The sequence below is a fragment of the Scyliorhinus canicula genome, chromosome 8, assembly GCF_902713615.1.
Source record: "Scyliorhinus canicula chromosome 8, sScyCan1.1, whole genome shotgun sequence".
Classification (NCBI taxonomy): Eukaryota; Metazoa; Chordata; class Chondrichthyes; order Carcharhiniformes; family Scyliorhinidae; genus Scyliorhinus; species Scyliorhinus canicula.
The window spans coordinates 163,991,764-164,011,693 of record NC_052153.1 but is presented as its reverse complement, the minus strand read 5'-3'; the positions used below and the strand labels follow the sequence as shown (position 1 = coordinate 164,011,693).

General features: G+C 45.0%; 1 protein-coding gene across 3 annotated transcripts in view; it reads left to right on the top strand.

Moving 5' to 3' along the window:
- The first annotated feature begins 449 nt into the window (after positions 1-449).
- Positions 450-19,930, top strand: part of LOC119970655 (muscle M-line assembly protein unc-89-like) — a 102,911-nt gene continuing 83,430 nt past the window's right edge. For 2 of the 3 annotated variants that reach the window (XM_038805623.1, XM_038805625.1), the window contains exon 1: positions 451-740. In XM_038805623.1, the coding sequence (XP_038661551.1) occupies positions 625-740 (116 nt within the window). In that variant the 5' untranslated portion in view covers positions 451-624. Of the gene's footprint in view, positions 741-19,930 lie in introns of all 3 variants that reach the window. The other variant, XM_038805622.1, reaches the window with a different exon arrangement.

Here is a 19,930-nt window from a genome sequence, read left to right as displayed (position 1 = left end):
TTTAGATATGTGCACTTACATACAAGGCTATGGGCCAAATGCTGGAAAATGGGTTTAGAATAGTTAGGTGGTTGTTTTTGACCAGTGCAGATGTGATAGCGGAAGGGCCTGTTCTGTGCTGTGTGATTCATGATTGTGTGACTGAGTGAGGGGGCTTGAGGTTGTCTATTGTCAGCTGCTGGCTGGGCAGAAGGGGTGCGGCCAACAGACTCGCCACTGGGCACGGGGGGGCGGGGCTGGCCTGTCACTCACTAGCGGGACGGAAGCGGCGGGGTCGCAGGTTGTCAATCACCAGCGGGACGGAGAGGGCGGGGCTGAGAGACTGAATCACCAGCCGGACGGAGGGGGCGGGGCGGACAGGCTGTCAATCACCAGCCAGGGGGCGGGGCGGACATGCTGTCGATCACCAGCGGGGCGGGCAGACTTCATCACTGGCTGTTTTGCAAAGGCTGCCGGGAGACGGGCCTAGTGCGACGTTCGCGCGGCAGAGAGAGAGAGAGAGAGAGAAAGGAAAACGATCAGATAGATAGATAGGAACCGAGAAAGAATCGCTCGATCGGGTGTGTCAGAAAAAAAGAGACTCCCACCGAAGGAGAGCACAGCCTCTCTCGGGGACCCTCCATCATGTCCACCTCCGTGGTCCAGGTCACTAACATCTCCCCGGTGGCCAGCAGTGAGCAGCTGACCACTCTCTTCAGCTTCCTGGGAGAGATCGAGCAGTTCCGTATCTTCCCTTCCGAGTAAGTGAACGGGCTTGCAGACGCAAGGGCCGAGTTGGGGGTGGTGGGTATTTGGGACAAACGGGCCCCGAGCGGCGGCCGATGCGCTCCCTCTCCCTTATCCCTCCCGGTCCCAGCGCTGCCGCCATTTTACGGCGAGCGTTGCGCAGCTTCTACTGTTAGCGCCGAGCTCCCACCCCCAGCCAGAGCCACAGGTCAGCCTGGTAGGCCGCTAACTGACAGAATGGGCCTGGGTTTCAAGCAGATGGAGGGAAGCCGATCCACAGGTTCAATTTGTCCACCGTTTCCCATCTTCATCTGTCTATTCCCGCCCTCTTCCCAGGCTCCTGACCTTTTTAAAAAAAATAACAAAACCCCAGATGCCTCGTCGACTGAATGGCAGTGGGCCAGTGATGCCCATTAGGAAAGCTATGTATACCTGTTATTAGACGATGTTGCTAGTTGCGTTGACAACGGGGATATGGTTTATTTGGACTTTCAGAAGGCTTTCGATGGTGCCATGTTGGAGATTAGCGTGTAATCTTAAAGTGCATGGAATTGGGGGCATTGCAGATTCACTTGAGAAAGGAGCAGTGCTCTGAAAGCTCGTGTTTGAAACAAACCTGTTGGACTTTAACCTGGTGTTGTTAGACTTCTTACTGTGCTCACCCCAGTCCAACGCCGGCATCTCCACATCATGGAATTGGGGGCATTGCATTGAGATGGACAGAAAGCTGGTTGGCAGACAGGAAACAAAGAGTAGGAGTAAACAGATCTTTTTCCAAATGGCAGATAGTGATTAGTGGGATACCACAGGGTAGGACCCAAGCTATTCACGATAAACAATGATTTAGATGAGAGAACTAAATATAACAGGAGGCAATGGTGAAGTGGTATTGTCGCTTGACTAGTAACCCAGAGACTTGGGCTAATGCTCTAGGGACCCAGATTACACTCCCACCAGGGCAGATAGTGAACCATTGTCGTTTGGCGTAAAAACCCACCTGGTTCGCTCTGCCAACTTTACCTGGACTAGCCTACATGTGACTCCAGATAACAGCAATGTGGTTGACTTTTAAATGCACCGTAGAATGGCCCAGCAAGCTGCTCCAACCAAGAACAAATACGGATGGGCAATAAAAAGAAAATCTCCAACTTTGCAGACGAGGCATAACTGGGTGGAAGGGTGGGCTGTGAGGAGGATGCAGAGATACTTTAGTGCGATTTGGACAAGTTGAGAGAGTGCAAATGCATCGCAGTTGCAGTATAATGTGGATATTTGTGAGCTTATCCACTTTGCTAGTTAGCAAAAACAGGAAGGCTGATTATTATCTGAATGACCGTAAATTGAGATAGGGGAATGGGCAATGAGACCTGGGTGTCATTGTGCACTAATCGCTGAAAGTAAGCAGGCAGGTGCAGCAAGGGTTAAAGAAGGCAAATGGTATATTGGCCTTCAAAATGAGAGGATTTGAGAACAGGAGCAGGGATGTCTTGCTGCAGTTGTACAGGACCTTGATGAGATCACACCTGGAATACTGTGTGCAGATTTGGCTCTTGCTATAGAGGGAGTGCAGCAAATATTTACCAGATTGATTCCGGGGATGGTGGGACTAATGTATGAGGATTAGGAGTCAGTTAGGATTATAATTTATTAGAAGAATGAGGGGTGAAAACCTGTAAAATTCTAACAGGACTAAACAGGGTAGAGATGGGATGTACCCGATGGCGGAGGAGTCCAGAACCAGGGGTCACAGTCTAAGGATACCATTTAGGACTGCGATGAGGAGAAATTTCTTCACCCAGACTGGTGAGCCTGTGGAAATAGCTACCACAGGAAGCAGTTGAGGCCAAAACATTGATGTTTACACCAAGGAGTTAGATATCGCTCTGGGGCTAAAGAGATCAAAGGATGGGGAGAGCGGGAGCAGGTTACTGAGTTGAATGATCAGCCTTGATTATTACGAACAGCGGAAGAAGGGCCGAATGGTCTACTATTTTTGATATTTCTATAATTTTATTTTTTCATGTTACAATGAGTGATGGGGAATGCGTATGTGAGGTGAATTTTCCCCCTTTTCCAGGCAGGAACCTGGGCTGTGATTTGTGCCACCTCTTCTGCACCATGTCTAAATTGTTTCCACATGCAAGCAAAAATTTGGTGGTTGTTAAAACTGCCGGCAGATCTGATACCATCTATTTTTCTCTTGCCAGATAAAAAGGGAAAATTCACCCCGTTGTGTCAATGCTGTTCTGTTCTATCATGTACATCGTGTCAAGAAACCGCTTTATTGATTTCAAAGTTTCCCAAATCTCTCTAGAGAACGTAAAATTAGTGTGAGCAGACCATATGCCTTCTCTAGCCTGCTTTGACAGTCAAAAACTGTTCTTGAACATCAATTCCAACAGAATATGTTGGTGGGCATCTATGAGATCACAAAATCTTGTACATGCAGTCAAAGATTTTGTGGCTATATAATGAGTCATACTATACTATAATGGAATTATTGGGCACTAAAGGTTCTGATCATCAAGGATATGGAGTCCACCTAGACTTCTGATATTGAACCAGAGAATATGTAGTGCAGGCTCAGAACATGTATCAGGAACATTTATATATTTCATCCCAAGAAGCAGTCCATGCCCACATGTAACAAGTTCTGGGCTGATGAGCATCAAATACCCTTTGTTACCCAGGTGCAAAGCAATGACTATTTCCAACAGGAGGAATTTAAATACTTACCCATGTCTTTCAATAGCATTGCCATTAAATCCCACCATCAACATACTGAAGTTACAGTATGTTGACTGAAAAAGTTAACAGGACCAGCCACACAAATTTTAATAAGTTTGCAGATGACAGCAAGATTGGTGGCATCGTGGATAGTGAAGACGGTTATATAAGATTGCAACAGGATCTTGACCAATTGGGCCGCTGAATGGCAGACGAGTTTAATTTGGATAAAGGTATTACAGAACAAAGAGATCTAGGGTTATAGGTTCAGAGCTCCTTGTAGGTGGAGTCGCAGGCGGACAGGGTGTTGAAGAAGGCATTCAGCATGCTACGTTTTATTGATCAGAATATTGAATACAGGAGTTAGGACGTCTTGTTGAAGTTGTACAAGACATTATTCAGACGACGCGTGGAATACTGTGTTCAGTTCTGGTCACCCTATTATAGGTAGTCGACATCTTTTCCCAAAGGTAGAGGAGTCTAGAACTAGAGGGCATAGGTTTACGGTGAGAGGAGAGAGATAGAAAATTAAATAGACGGGAAATTTCTTCACACTGAGCATCTGGAATGAGCTGCCAGAGGCAGTAGTTAACTTGGAAATTTATCACTGTCCCTTCCTTGACCGACACTGGGTCAAAATTCTGAAATTCCCTTCGGTACAACAGGTTTTGAGTACTTTTACCACACAGACTGCAGCAGTTTAAGAAGGCTGTTCACCATCACCTTCTCATGACTAGAATCTCTGAAAATATTGGAAGGTGGTAGGAGTACGCTGTGCAGTAACCCATTTTGTTTCTTTTGGGTGTTGGTTACAGATCGGTACGTCTTTAACTATACACATACCCAGTAAAGGGTACAAGCTAGGAACTATCTTCATGCATAGGTCCGTTCATGCTTCTGTTCAACACCTCACCCTGGGTCTGGTCATGTGCCTTAGGTCACTGTATGGGCTGTGCTGTACTCAGTCCCACATTGACCTATATGTGCCAGACTCTCAAACTACACCTCCATCCAAGTCTTTATCTAATGTATTTGGAGTAAGAACCACATTATAGGAAGGACAGAATTGAAAATGAAATGAAAATCACTTATTGTCACGAGTAGGCTTCAATGATGTTAGTGTGAAAAGCCCCTAGTCGCCACATTCCGGCGCCTGCCCGGGGAGGCTGGTACGGGAATCGAAGGGTGCTGCTTGGTCTACTTTAAAAGCCAGCGATTTAGCTCAGCGAGCTAAACCAGCCCCTGGAGAGAGAGTGTGGAGATTTACAAGAATGTTGCTAGGACTTGAAAATTGCAGATATGAGGAAAGATTAGGCAGATTGGATTGGGTATGTTTTCTTCAGAATAGAGCTGGCCGAGGGGCAACTTGATTCTGGTCTACAAAATTATGAGGGACCTAAGCAGAGTAAACAGGGAAGACTTGCTTCCCCTAGCAGGGAGCTCTTCTTACCAGGGGGCACAGGCTTGGGGCAAAGGATTAGGGTGGATATTAGGAAAAACCTTTCATTCAGAAGGTTGTAGGGTGGCTGGATTGGAGATTGAGGCAGAAACCCTTAACTCATTTAAAAGGTACCTGGATCTACACCCGTGCTGTAACCAGCTACAGACTGGGTGCTAGGTGGGATTAGAATAGGCAGCTAGTTTTTTATCCAGCCAGCGCAGACGTGATGGGCTGGACATATGAGATTCTTAGGGGGTTAGACCGGGTAAATGTTGAGAGGATCTTTCTACTCATGGGAGAACGTAGGACCAGAGGGTGTAGTCGTGGAAAAAGAGGACGCTCATTTAAGACAGATTTGAAGAAGAATTTCTTCTCTCTGGTGAATCTTTGGAATTCTTTACTCCAGGAAGCTGTGGTGGCAGAGTCCTTGAATTTTTTCAAAACGGAGATCAATAGGCTTTTAATCAGTAGAGGAATTAAGGGCTATGAAGAGAAGGCCGGAAAGTCGATTTGATGAGTGTCAGGTCAGCAATGGTCTTATTAAATGGTGGAGCAGGCTCAAAGGGCAGAATGGCCTACTCCCTTCCGTATTTTTATGGTCTTGTGTTTCCTCACAGCAGTAATTTTCAAGCCCGGGCAGCATTCTGCTAAATCTCCTCTGCACGCTCTTCAGAGCAGTTATGCCCTTCCTGTAATATGGTATAACTCCAAATACATTGGATAAAGATTTGGGCGGAGGTGTAGTTTACAAGTCTGGCACATATAATAGGGTCAATGTGACCAGAACTGTATGCAAAACTCCAGCTGTGGTCTAACCAATGTTTTGTACAGTATCAGCCGTACATCCCTGCTTTTCCATTCGGCCCATCGAGTCTGTACCGACCCTCCAAAAGAGAACCCTACCTAGGCCACTTCCCTGCCCTATCTCTGTAATCCTGCACATTGATCATGGCCAATCCACCAAACCTTAACATCTTTGTATTCTATAGCTTGTGCAATCAAGGAATGCATTCCATAAGCCTTCTTTATCACCTTATCCACCTGTCCTGCCACATTCAGGGATCTGTGGACATGCACTCCAAGGTCTCTCACTACCTCTACCCCTCTCAATACCTTCCCATTTTCCAAGTATTCATTTGCTTTGTTTGCCTTCCTGAAATGCCTAATCTCTTAGTTCTCTGGATTGAATTTTATTTGACACTTTTCTGCCCTCAACCGGACCATTGATGTAATCCTGGAGTTGACAGCTATCCTGTTCACCATCAACTGTTAAGGCATGGCTGATGGTAAATGTTCAGCTGCCCAAATCCCAAAGGGAAACTTGAAACAACTGCCAAAACGATTTATATTATGAGGAGGTTTTCTGAAATCAGGAAATGACTTCTCCAACAATTGTGATGATTTTATATTAAAATAAATGTTTATTAAAATAAAGAAAATGCACTTAAACACAAAATTGACTTCATAGAGTTAACAGTAGATTAAAACAGTTCCTTAAAATCTTAACTTAAACCACATTCAGAGCTAACCTCCTCTTTTCTGCTGGCAACAGTCCTATAAAATTCCAGTAACGTTATCACTGAATGACCTTTTGCTCTTGAGATGTCCTACTAAGACTGACAGTAACTGGCTCACCAATTCTGGCCTTGTCTATGTTGTCGCCTGGGAGATCGAAGCAGCTACCTTTTATTCGGGCTTCAATGTTTTCAAAAATGCATTCATTCCTGTTGATCGCTCTCCTCTATTGTTTCACACAATCTCACAAAAATTCCATTTACCCAGAACTGATCGGACTCCTTTTTTTACTTTATAACTCCTATATTTTAAGAAGTAAGTTTAACTTATTTTCCTCACTTACTTACAATTTTACACCTTTTATACTGTATGTTTCTCTTTTAAATAAAAGAATCCACCTCAAAACAATTTTACACCTTTTATACTGTATGTTTCTCTTTGAAATAAAACAATCCACTTCAAAACTACTTATTTTATTGCCACATGTAAATTCTTATTGAAGTTCCTCTTGGTTTAGTAACATACATTAACTCATCATTAACATAACATATTACAGGGCGGCATGGTAGCACAGTAGTTAGCACTGTTGCTTCACAGCACCAGGGTCCCGAGTTTGAATCCCGATTGCGTCACTGTCTATGCGGAGTCTGCACGTTCTCCCCGTGTCTGTATGGGTTTCTTCCGGGTGCTCTGGTTTCCTCCCACAAGTCCCGAAAGACGTGCTTGTTGGGTTAATTCGACCATCTCAATTCTCCCTTGGTGTGCCCGAACAGGTGCCGGAGTGTGGCGACTAGGTGATTTTCACAGTAACTGCATTGCAATGTTAATGTAAGCCTACTTGTGACAATAATAAAGGTTACTATATCAAAACCACCTCTTACTGTTGGTTTGATCCTTGCAGTCTCACGGTCTCTTTATCTGGGTACAATATGAGAAATATGAGGGTACAATGAGAAATATGACAGTGATGTTTCCAAAAGGAAAATCCTAATTTTCCTGACACAACTACAAGGCTGATTTTTGAGTCATCTGCAGATTTCCTAATTGTGTCTGTCGTGCTTACATCCAAATCACTAATATATACCACAAACAGCAGGGGACCCAAGCCCTGTGGAATGTCACTGGAAGCTACTTTCTATAATAATCTTTATCGTCACAAGTAGGCTTACATTAACACTGCAATGAAGTTACTGTGAAAAGCCCCTACTCACCACATTCCAGCATCTGTCCGGGTACACAGGGAGAATTCAGAATGTCCAATTCATTGAACCACATCTTTTGGGACTTGTGGAGGGCACCAGGAGGAAACCCATGCAGACGCAAGGAGAGCGCGTAGACTCCGCACAGACAGTGACCCAAGCCAGGAATCGAAACTGGGACTCTGGCGCTGTGAAACAACAGTGCCTGTCACTGAGCCACATTTTCCTGTATACCGCAAACTTTTACTTTTCCGCCCAGTCTGCCATGTGGAACTTCGTCAAATATCTTACGAAAATTGAGGTAGACCACACTTACTACTAAACCTCATTAATCGCTGTTACTTTGTCAAAAAATTCAATCGAGTTAGTATGGCGCGACTTGCCCTTACCAAATACATGCTGACTATTCCTGATTACTCATTGCTTTTTTAAATAACAGTATATCCTGGCTCTCAGAATTGATTCTAAAGCAGCACGGTGGCACAGTGGGTTAGCCCTGTTGCCTCACGGCGCCGAGGTCCCAGGTTCGAATCCCGGCTCTGGGTCACTGTCTGTGTGGAGTTTGCACATTCTCCCCGTGTTTGCGTGGGTTTCGCCCCCACAACCCAAAGATGTGCAGAGTAGGTGGATTGGCCACGCTAAATTGCCCCTTAATTGGAAAAATGAATTGGGTATTCTAAATTTAGAAAAGAAAAATTTTAAAAATGAACCATTTAGAATTGATTCTAATAATTTGCCCACCACTAAAGTCAGCCTGGACTGGTGTATAATTATTTGGTGTACCCTTTGTATCCCTTTTAAACAATTGTACAACATTCGCAGACTTCCAATCACTCTGGTACTTCGCCTTTATCTAGTGAGGATTAAAAAACGATCCTCGGGGCATCTGCTGTTTCCTCCCAGGCTTCCTTTAATGCAATCCATCGGGATGTAGTGATTTATCCACCTTCAAAGATGTCAGTCCCTCCAGTACTTTCTCTCGTTATGCTTCGTGTCCCAGTTGATATTACGCAAATAAAGTCCCCAAATGTTTCTACCCTATTGTTTATGCACTCAGGTATTTGCCTACATGTGAGCTCTTTAATATATCATCCCTCAGCTGTAATTGATTTTTTAGCCAATAATGCTTGGGAATTGTGGAGGGCACCCGGAGGAAACCCATGCAGACCCATTTTAGCCCCTCTATCCTGTCTGAACAACCTATATCCAGGGATGTTGAATTGCAAATTCTGCCTCTCTTTAAGTCAAGTTTCTGTTCTCGCGATGCTATCATGCAACCATGTGGTTCTCTTGTCAGCTCATTGCCTTTGTTTGCCGTACTACTTACATTTAAATATATATCTTTTAACTGCCAGGGACTGGTTTAGCACAGTGGGCTAAATAGCTGGCTTGTAATGCAGAACAAGGCAGCAGTGCCGGTTCAATTCCGGCCTCCCTGAACAGGAGCCGAAATGTGGCGACTAGGGGCTTGTCACAGTAACTTAATTGAAGCCTACTTGTGACAATAAGCGATTATTATGACATTTTTGTGCTGTACATTTATAAATTTTTGTTTCTTCGGTCTTGCAGTCACTCACTAATTTTCTGTGACTCATTCCCTTCTCTGAAATTGCCCTCGGGTTCCCATCCCTGACCAATCTAGTTTTAAACCCTCCCCCGCAACAAACAGTCCCTGCAGGATATTTGTCCTGGTCCAGTTCAGGTGTAGAACATCTGGCTTGTACTGACCCTACCTTCACTGGAATTGGTCCCGCTGCCCCAGAAAACTGAAGCCCTCCCATCTCTCCAGCCACTAATTCAACTGGTGTATTCCTTTATTTCTATACTCACTAGTATGTAACCAAGGAAGTTATCTGCAGATTACTATCTTTGAAGTCTTGTTTGGTAATCTCTTTCCTAACTCCCATTTTTCTACCGATATTGTTTGCACCAATGTGGACTACGACTTCCAGCTGTCCACACTCACTCTTCAGAATGCCCCGTAGCTGGTGATATCCATGACCCTGGCACCAGGGAGGCAACATGCCATCCTGGAATGTCAGAAGCGCCTGCATGTTCCTCTGACTAAATCCTTTATCACTACTGCTCTTCCCCTTCCTCATCTGTACAGCTAAACTACCTGTGATGCCAAAATCCTGGCTCTGACAACATTCCTCTGCTATACCAACTGCAAACCGATTAGCAAGCAGAACCTCGGGGGACTTCCGTACTACCTGCTTGGTTCCCTTGGACTTCATGGTAGCCACCCATTCCATTTTTGTCTCCATGCTCCTAGCCTACGGTTCAACATATGAGCAAGGAGCAGGAGGAGGCCATTTGGCCCCTTGAGTCTTCACTATTTAATAAGATAATGTTTGATCTGATAACCTCAAATCTGCATGCTGCCCATCCATTTTTAAAAAATAAATTTAGAGCATCCAATTCATTTTTTCCAACTAAGGGACAATTTACCATGGCCAGTCCACCTAGCCTGCACATCTTTTGGGTTGTGTGGGTGAAATCCATGCAAACACGGGGAGAATGTGCAAACTCCACCCGGACAGTGACCCAGAGGCGGGATCAAACCTGGGACCTCGACGCTGTGAGGCAACCGTGCTAACCACTTGCACCACCGTGCTGCCCTCTGCCCATCCCTGATAACCTGCCACCCTCTTGCTTACCAAGAGTCTATCCACCTTGGTCTTAAAAATATTCAAAGACTATGCTTCCACTGCCTTTTTAGGAAGAGTTCCAAACACTCATGACCGTGAGAAAAAGTTTTGCCTCATTCCTGTTTTAAACGGGCGATTCCTTATTGTTAAACAGTAACCCCTCGCAGATTCTCCCACAAGAGAAAACATCCTCTTCACATCCATCCTGTCAAGATGTGTTTGTCAAGTCACCTCTTACTCTTCTAAACTCCAACTCCAAGACTCTTCAAACTTTCTTCATAAAGACAACACACCCAATGCAGGTATTAGTTTGGTAAACTTCTCTGAACTGCTTTCAATGCACTTACATCCTCCTTTAAATAAGGTTACCAATACTGTACACAGTACTGGAGATCAGTGGCTCCCAACCGCCGTCAGTGTACCGCGAGAAGGTGTCATGGTCATCGGCGCCCCAGTTGTTTGGATTAAATTGCCCTTCAGCCAGGTTGACAGGGCCTGTGTGTTACTCTGTATTCTCAGGATTCTTAGTTTAAATGGTCTCCAGATTGCTATTCAAGACCAATCTGCTGATTCCAATGTGATCACCTCGCACCAGCTGCATTAAATAAATAACTTCTATCCGGTAAACAGGATAATGAGTGAAATACACAATTCACTTCACGTGATATCAAGAAATGGCTGACGGTACTGGAAACTGCAAAGGCTATGGGCCCTGACAATATCCTGGCAATAACATTAAAGACTTGTGCTCCAGAACTTGCCACACCCCTAGCCAAGCTGTTCCAGTACAGCTACAACACTGGCATCTACCCAGCAATGTGGAAAATTGCCCAGGTGTGTCCTGTACGCAAGAAACAGGCCAAATCCAACCCAATCAATTACCGCCCTATCAGTCTATTCTCCATCATCAGCAAAGTGTTGGAAGTAGTCATCAATAGTGCTATCAAGTGGCACTTACCAATAACCTACTCACGGACGCTCAGTTTGGGTTCCACCAGGGTCACTCAGCTCCTGACCGCATTACAGCCTTGGTTCAAATATGGACAAAAGAGCTGAATGCCAGAGGTTAGGTGAGAGTGACTGCCCTTGACATCAAGAAAGCATTTGACCGAGTATGGCATCAAGGAGCCCGAGAAAAACTGGAGTCAATGGGAATCGGGGGGAAAACTCTCTGCTGGTTGGAGTCATACCTGGCCCAAAGGAAGATGGTTGTGGTGGTTGAAGGTCAATCATCACAGCTTCAGAGCATCACTGCAGGAGTTCCTCGGGGTAAAGTTCTAGGCCCAGCGATCTTCAGCTGCTTCATCAATGACCCCCCTTCCATCATTAGGCCAGAAGTAGAGATGTTTGCGGATGACTGCACGTTGTTCAGCACCATTTGCAACTCCTCCGATAATGAAGCAGTTCATGTCAAAATGCAGCAAAACGCGGACAACATCCAGGCTTGGTCTAACAAGTGGCAAGTTACATTCGGGACACACAAGTGCCAGGGAATGACCATCTCCTACATGAGAGGATCTAACCACCGCCCTTTGACATTTAATGACATTACCATCGCTGAATCCCTCACAATTAATATCCTGGGGGTTACCATTGATCAGAAACTGAACTGGACTAACCATATTGATACTGTGGCTACCAGTGCAGGTCAAAGGTTAGGAATCCCATGGCGAGTATCTCACTTCCTGACCCCCACTAAGCCTGTTCGCCATCTACTAGGCACAAGTCAGGAGTGTAATGGAATACTCCCCACTTGACTGGATGAGTGCAGCTCTAACAACACTCAAGAAGCTCAACACCATCCAGGACAAAGTAGCCTGCTTGATTGCTCCCCTTCCACAAACATTCAAACCCTCCACCACTGACGAACAGTAGCAGCCATATGTACCAGCTACAAGATGAACTGCAATGCATCTTCCAAACCCACAGCAACTACAATCTAGAAGGACAAGATCGGCACAGATACCTGGGAACCCCACCGCCCTGGAGGTTCCCCTCCACGTCACTCACCACACCAACAAGGAAATATATCGCCGTACCTTCACTGTTGCTGGGGCAAAATCCTGGAACTCCCTCCTTAACAGCACAGTAGGTGTACCTACACCTCAAAGACTGCAGCAATTCAAGAAGGCAACTCACCACCACCTTCTGAAGGGCACCTAGGGATGGGCAATAAATGCCAAACCAGCGACTCCCACATCCCCTAAAGAACTTTTAAAAAATGACCATATCTAGTCTTTATTGATAAGGTTAATGGGACCATTCTAGATCAGATTAAAGTATGATTGTCTCTTTACCACGTTTAATGACCCTGCTTCGGTTTTCGCAGCTCCCTGAGCTGTGGAGCGAAAGTTGTGATATTCCCCTCAATAGCATTCACCCACTCACTTTGAGCACCAAGAGTAGTCTACCTCCAGGGAGTCTTCTCCAGTTATACAGAGCCAATCACTAAAAGTGGCCCAGTCAGTTTGTCATCAATGTAGGAGAAGATAAGAGAAAATGTTATCTGTATTAATGCGTGCATGCTACCAGTTCACCACAGCAACAGTTTTCATGTTGCCTGGGGCCCCTTTTAAATGCTGACAAATTTTAAAAGACAGTTAACCAAATGGTGTCACCCTGGGAGAAAATAGTGATTCTTAAATTTGTTCTCTCTCCTGTTTTAAATACAGAAATAACATAAGTTGCCTTTCAGTCATTTTTTAAAATAAAATATTTTTATTCTCCTTTTTCACATCTTCAAATTTACATCCACCAACAAACAATAAGCAATAACAAATACAGTATCAATCCCCTTATCAACAACAACAATCCCATCCTCCCACCAAACCCCAAAAAACTGCCCACAAACAAAAGACCAGAAAGTAATCAGGAATCACCTATAGTCACCATTAACATATACATTGTCCTGTATACAGTGTCCTGGGGTAGGTGGGGAAAGTTCGAAACCTGCCTCTGTGCAAAGTCCTCACCTGCAAGTAGCAGAACCCATTCCCCCCGGGCATATCAAAGTCCTCCAAGCATGGAAAGCTGCCGTCAATAAACAGGTCTCCAAACCGCTCGATCCCAGCTTGCTGCCACCTCTGAAACACACTCTCTCTCTCCCCCCCCCCCATCCAGCCCACCCGTGCAAACGGTGCTTGCCATAAATAGGTGTCTGTACCGATGCCCCCTCCACTCCCATGTGCTTCCGCCACTGTCCGCACACCCTCAAGGCCGCACTAGCACCAGGCTTGTGGAGTACCGAGCTGGTGAGAACGGCAGAGGTTCCGTTACCAGTGCCCCTAAACTTGTGCCCCTACATGAGGCTGCCTCCACCCGCTCCCACACCGACCCCTCCCCCACTACCCACGTCCTGACCATTGCTATGTTCGCCGCCCAGCAGTAGTTCCTGAAATTCGGTAGGGCCAGCCTTCCCTCGACCCCGCTCCAGCAGCCCCTTTTTTACCCGCCCATACAAACCTCTTAAAGAAAGCCTTCGGGATACAAATAGGCAGGGACTGAAATAGGAGCAAAAGCCTCGGGGAGAACCGTCATCCTTACCGTCTGCACGCTCCCCACCAATGACAACGGGAGCATATCCCATCTTCTGAAGTCCCCCATCATCTGCTCCACTAACTGAGCCAAATTCAGCTTGTGTAGCTGCTCCCACTCATGCACCACCTGGATACCCAAATACCAAAAGCTCCCGCCCACCACCGTGAACGGCATCCCTTCCTCCCCCATTCTCCTCTTCTTCTCCCTCGCCTGAATCGGAAAGACCTCGCTTTTGCCCATATTCAGTTTGTACCCTGAAAACCTGCCGAATTCCCTAGGATCCCCATAATTGTTCCGATCCTCCCAGCAGGTCAGAAATAATCAAAAGTAGGTCTTCTGCATAGAGCAAGACCATGTGCTCCACCACCACCCCCCCCCCCCCCCCCCCCACCATATTATCCTCTGCCAGTCCTTTGACGCTCTCAGCGCCATCGCCAGTGGCTCTATGGCCAAGGCAAACAACAGTGGGGGAGAGTGGACATCCCTTCCTCGTCCCCTGGTGCAGCCTAAAATAATCCAAGCTCCTAAAATAATCCAAGCTCCTAAAATAATTCGAGCTTCGTAGCCAGTTCTTACCCATCATCTGCTCGTGGGAAATTATGAGGACCCATTTGGAATTGAATTATTTCGTCTCATTCGCTGTACATTCTAGCTGGGTCACCTCTTCCTCATAGGTTCTGATCTAGGAATGAAAATCCTCGCACGTTCATCATCTTTCTATCTAAAGAGGGAGCTTGTTGTAAAACATAGGATGCAGACCTCGGATGTAAATGTAGGGATATTACACACTCAAATTTTCCCACTGAGAGAGCCTGTATGTGTGCCAGCTGTCTTTGTGCAGGATATATTGACCATTATTGCTTGCAATCATCCTTACATTCCAGGGTACTTTGGCAGCTGTTAGTGCTACTCCTGGGTTGGATTCTCCGCCGCTCCACTTTTCTGCCCCAACCCGCCGGCGGGATTCTCCGTTACGGCGGCCGGTCAATGGGGTTTCCCATTATGGGGCAGCCCCACGGCGTTGGGAAACTCCCGGGCGCTGGCAAAATGGAGAATCCCGCCCCCTATCTTTGACTTGAACTGCTCAGTTGGAGAATATCGGAGGTGTGCCTCAAGATTTTTATTGTATATAGGTGTGCCGTGACAGATAAAGGTTGGAACCACTGCTTCAAAGGTGATCTCACAAGTACCCTGTACAACTGAAGCACCGTACCCTTGCAACAAACGAAACATTTCAATTAGCTTTCCTAATTACTTGCTGTACCTGCATACTAGCCGTATGTGATTCATGCACCCGGACACCTCAGTGCACTGCAATCTCCCACCATTTAGATAATATGTTTTTCTTTAATTCTTGCTACTAAAATGTACAATTTCACATTTTCCCACATTATACTCAATTTTCCAGATCTTTGTCTGCTCACTTAACCTATCCATATCTTTTTGGAGCTTCATGTCCTCTTAACAATTTACTTACCTACCTATCTTTGTCTCATCAACAAATTTAGCAACCATCCCTTCATCCAAGCCATTTATATAATTTGTAAAGCATGGAGGTCCCTGTGACACACAACTCGCCAATCTGAAAAAGTCCCACTTGTGCCTACTCTCTGCTTCCTGTTAGCCATTCAATCTTCTATCCATCCCCTGTACCATCTCTCTCAACATGCTGTCCGTATAGCTCTGAGTCTCGCAGATGCACCACAGTGACTCCAGCTGCTGTCGAACTTCAAAACCCGGAACTCTAGTTTCTGCAGACACTTCCTGTACATGTGGTCGTCTTGGTCACTGGTAGTGTCCGTGATTCCCCACATGCTGCTGGACATGCATTTCACTTGACTGAGCTGCCCTGCCATTTCTGCACTTTATATTAACTTTATTTTACTTTGGCTTACATATATTAATTTTATTGTCAGAGGAATGGGAGTCTGTTGTTACTGTTTTTTCTTTTTGGTCTAAAGGTTGAACTGGCACCTGGGTATGTTTCCATTCCTTTGTGTTGAACTACATTTGGTCAGTCTAGCTGCCGTGTTGGTCGGTGATTGCTGCCATGCTAACTCGTTTCTTGCAGGGTGGGTGAACATTATGTTTGCCTCTTTTGCCTTGTATGAAATGAAATGAAAATCGCTTATTGTCACGATGTCGTCGCGGAGGATCATCTTGATGTCCCCTCTGTCTGAGGAAGAGCATTCTTGACAAGAAGGTTAAATGGTATGCTAACTTCTGCTTATTGTTGTTGGTGATGGACAGCTGCTACAAGGTTCCAGCTACTTGTGGTTTTGGTATGCCGGCTGGGAGTTGCAGCATATGTGCAATGGTTGCAGTGTTGACGTGCTGTAACCTCATCGGGCAAGATGTTCTTGGACTGCTGATCCCTTCATCCCTTTCACTGACTGTTGTGGTTACCTCATGGGTCGTTGACTGGTCTGACCAGGATTGCCCAGCAGCTACTTGAGTTGTCTTTGAGTTATCTGCAAAACTCTGATATAAGTTTGACAACTGCACCTGGGCATTCAATTCTTTCTGGAATGTTTCTTGCCTGGCCAATGATTGCTGTTTAGACTCCTTCAGTTAATTTGTTAGATCTTCACTGTGTTTCTTAGAATTCTCCTTATGTGCTTGCAAAGTCTGGCTTTGCTGTTCCATACTACACAACTCATCCATAGTGTTGTTCAGGTTGAATCTGAGTTCAACAAAACAATCAGTTTTAGTTATTAATTCTGCATTCAAGGAACTGTTATGATTCTTCAGCAATTCCATCTCTTATGCCAGACATTTTTCACAAAGTCGACTAGAGAGATCTGATGCCTGACGTTCATCAAGTTTTAGATAAAAATCTTTTCGTTGCTAAGTTTATTTGTAAAAGTTCATCATTTAAGGATTTCAGGTCCTCTTTCAAGTGTTCTATTTCCTGTGAGTGACACTTTAGTGTTCTCGTCAGCTCTCCTTTTTCCTTTTCAAACTTCTTTTGTACATGGAAGTTGATTCTCTACACTGATCAGTTTTCCCATGGCAGACTATAATTCCTCTGTGCAATCGTTCAAGCTCACTAGGGACTTTTAATTACGAATAGAGATCCGACAGACTGGGGCTGTTTTCCTTGGAGTAGGGGAGCCTGAGTTGGTTGGTTGGGGGACGGGGGACGGGGGGACATGATTGAGATGTATAAAATTATGAGGAGTATAGTGCAGACAAGAAGAAACCTTTCCCTTTGGTGGAAGGATCAATGACCAAGGGGGCATGGATTTAAGGTAAGGGGCAGGAGGTTTAGAGGGGTTAGAAGGAAACATGTTTTCATCCAGAGGGCGGTGGGAGTCTGGAACGCAGTGCCAGATATGGATGGTGGATGTAGAGGCCCTGGTAACATTTTTAAAATATTTAGATGTGTACTTGCGATGCCAGGGCATACAAGGCTATGGGCCAAGTGCTGGAAAATGGGATTAGAGTAGTTAGATGGTTGTTCTTGATTGGCGCAGACATGATGGGCCGATGGGCGTTTTTGGTGCTATAGACCTCTATGACTCGCATTCTGTAATTGCACTCAATTGCTTTGAGATACCTCACTCCTTTTTGTGAGAGCTTCTACCTTTATTTGCCTTCTATGTTTTTGATTTTCATCCCTTTGAATATCTCTTTGGAAAATAATGTGTTTCCCAGGTTCCTTCCCAATTAATTTTTCTCAGTCTTCAGCATTTCGATTTGGCAAAGTTCTGGGTTTTTATCCCATTTCTGCCACCATGTTGGGAGGATGTTGGTTACAGACTGGTATTTCTTAAAGAGTTCTCTGTAATCTTGTAGGTTAACTGTAAATCTTTATTAACTAGAACGATTTACACATGTATATGGAGCGGTCTCCATGTTTAGATCTTCTGTTCAATACTATCCTGATCCCTGGTGTTGCTCGTTATGCTTTTCCTTAATTTCCTCTGTTTCTAATTACTTTTGCTCAAGAGGCACCAGGTATTTTTCTGATACCACCACAGGGTTCAAAACCGAATACTGATCAATTACTTGATACACCAGTTAGTAAGTTTGAAATCAATGCACATTTATTTACACACATAGTCAATTATTACTCATGCACAAACTCTACTCACTAAACTACAACTACTATTAAAAGCCTATACTTAGCTTCGGGGGCCCACTCAGTCAGAGGAACAATGGCCGTTGTCCGGTTCTGATACTGCTGGCTTCGAACTGGTATAGAATAGTAGCTAGGAGCGCCTATCTCGTAGCATGCGTTGACCTTAGACTTACTTGGCTGGTGCTTGGCGGGCCTCTCGTCGCTGAGAGCCAAATGCCAAGGTGATGGTGACGAAGAAGAGTAAGAGCTCTTCCGAGAGCTTCAGAGAGCGTTCTGACCTTGGGGACTCTGTTTTATAGTGCAAAGGGTTTCGCGCCCTTCTGGGCGAACCCTGGACTTGGTCCCAATTAATTGGACCATGTCCCAATCTTTTATATCGATTCTCTCCAATAACGGGGTCGTTCCCCGATCGCTGGGCTGCCTACAGCAGGCACTGTTGTACAGCAGATTGGAACCGTTGGCCTGCCTTTGTTTTAGTCTCCACTGGCGCCGGGTAGTCTGTCCTGGTACTGATTGTTTAAATGTTTCTTTTTGTCCCCGGAGATAGCTCATTACTATGCTAATGGTTTGTAGTTTCAGTTCTGCCTGGGTTCTGCAAGTTCCAATCCACAGGAAATCTTGTACCTGCTTGTTTTTCTAGTGCTGTCCATTTTTCCCTGCACTCTTTGCGAGTGTCCATTTTGGAATCGGGACGTGGCCACCCCAGGTGGTGACACTGGGTATGGGTCATGTGCCTTCTTACATCCTGTGTGGGTGGTAGTGTATTCAGTCCCACATTAACTATATGCGCACACAACCTTGTATTACAATTTCTGTAGGTTATTCCTCATGATTTAAGCACTTTTATTTCTACATCCATCATTCATTCGGAACTTAGGAACAGAATGTAAATACAGCACTTAGCATGGAGCCAGGCATTCAATTCGGACAATAATCAGAGAAAACAAATTGTAATTAATACATAATTCTCAAAAAATAGGTTTGCATTAGTTGGTTATGAAGTTATTAAATCTAACAAGATTGAAAACTGTGAAAGTACAATTCTCAAAATTAATCATTCATTTTGTACGTCAAAACTGTGACAGGAAATTAAGTTATCTGGATACTGGTATCAAATTTATTTGCACATAAGCAGGCACTGTTGTACAGCAGATTGGAAGTTCATGGGCCCCCCCACCACCACCACCACACACATACCACCACCACACACATACCACCACCACACACATACCACCACCACACACATACCACCACCTAAAAAACACTTTAAAAATAATTTGACATTTTTATTTTGGAGGTATTGCTGGTAGTGTCACAGATAATCCATCACCCTTCTGGTAACCTCCCAAGTAACAATTCAAAGCTGGAGTGGGTAGCATGTGGTGAGAGGTATATTTAGTCATCATAAATCAACCTGAGCTTTAATGTTCAAAGGACAGATAACATTGAGAGTTTCCTAATTAACACCTTTTGGTTGGATGTTAACCCAAGGTCCTGTCTGCCCCATCTATACAGGTAGATGTAAAAGATTCCAATGGTACTATTTTGAGCAAGAGCCGGGCTTTTATCTTCAGTGTTAACTGTCTGGGAGTATGTTGGTTAAGCACCTGAAGAAAAATAATGCATGGATATGTGAATAGGCAAGGGGGTGAGAATAGCTGAGTAGCTCTTGCAGAAAGTTGATACGGTCTGTATGTCCATTCCCTTAAGTCCAGAAGGTGCAGATTCGAATGTTTGTGGCGGGCCACTGGTTTAGCCATTTATCACCAGATCTGGCTGAACCATTTCAAGCATCATCAGGTTCTGTTCTGTCAAAACTCTGGCAACTCCAGAATCATTCTAGAGTGCTCTCTACTATAACTCTGGTATCTCCTATCTCCCCTGTGTCTTCTCTAGGCTGATCTTGTTCATGAGACTTACCTCCTGTAGCTCAACCCTATTCTCACTAAACTTGTTCACACAATTTCCTATCCTAACCCCATTCTGACTGATATTGTTAAGGTTTCCTTTCCTCTAATGCCTCTTTCCTTTCATATCTCTGCCACCTATC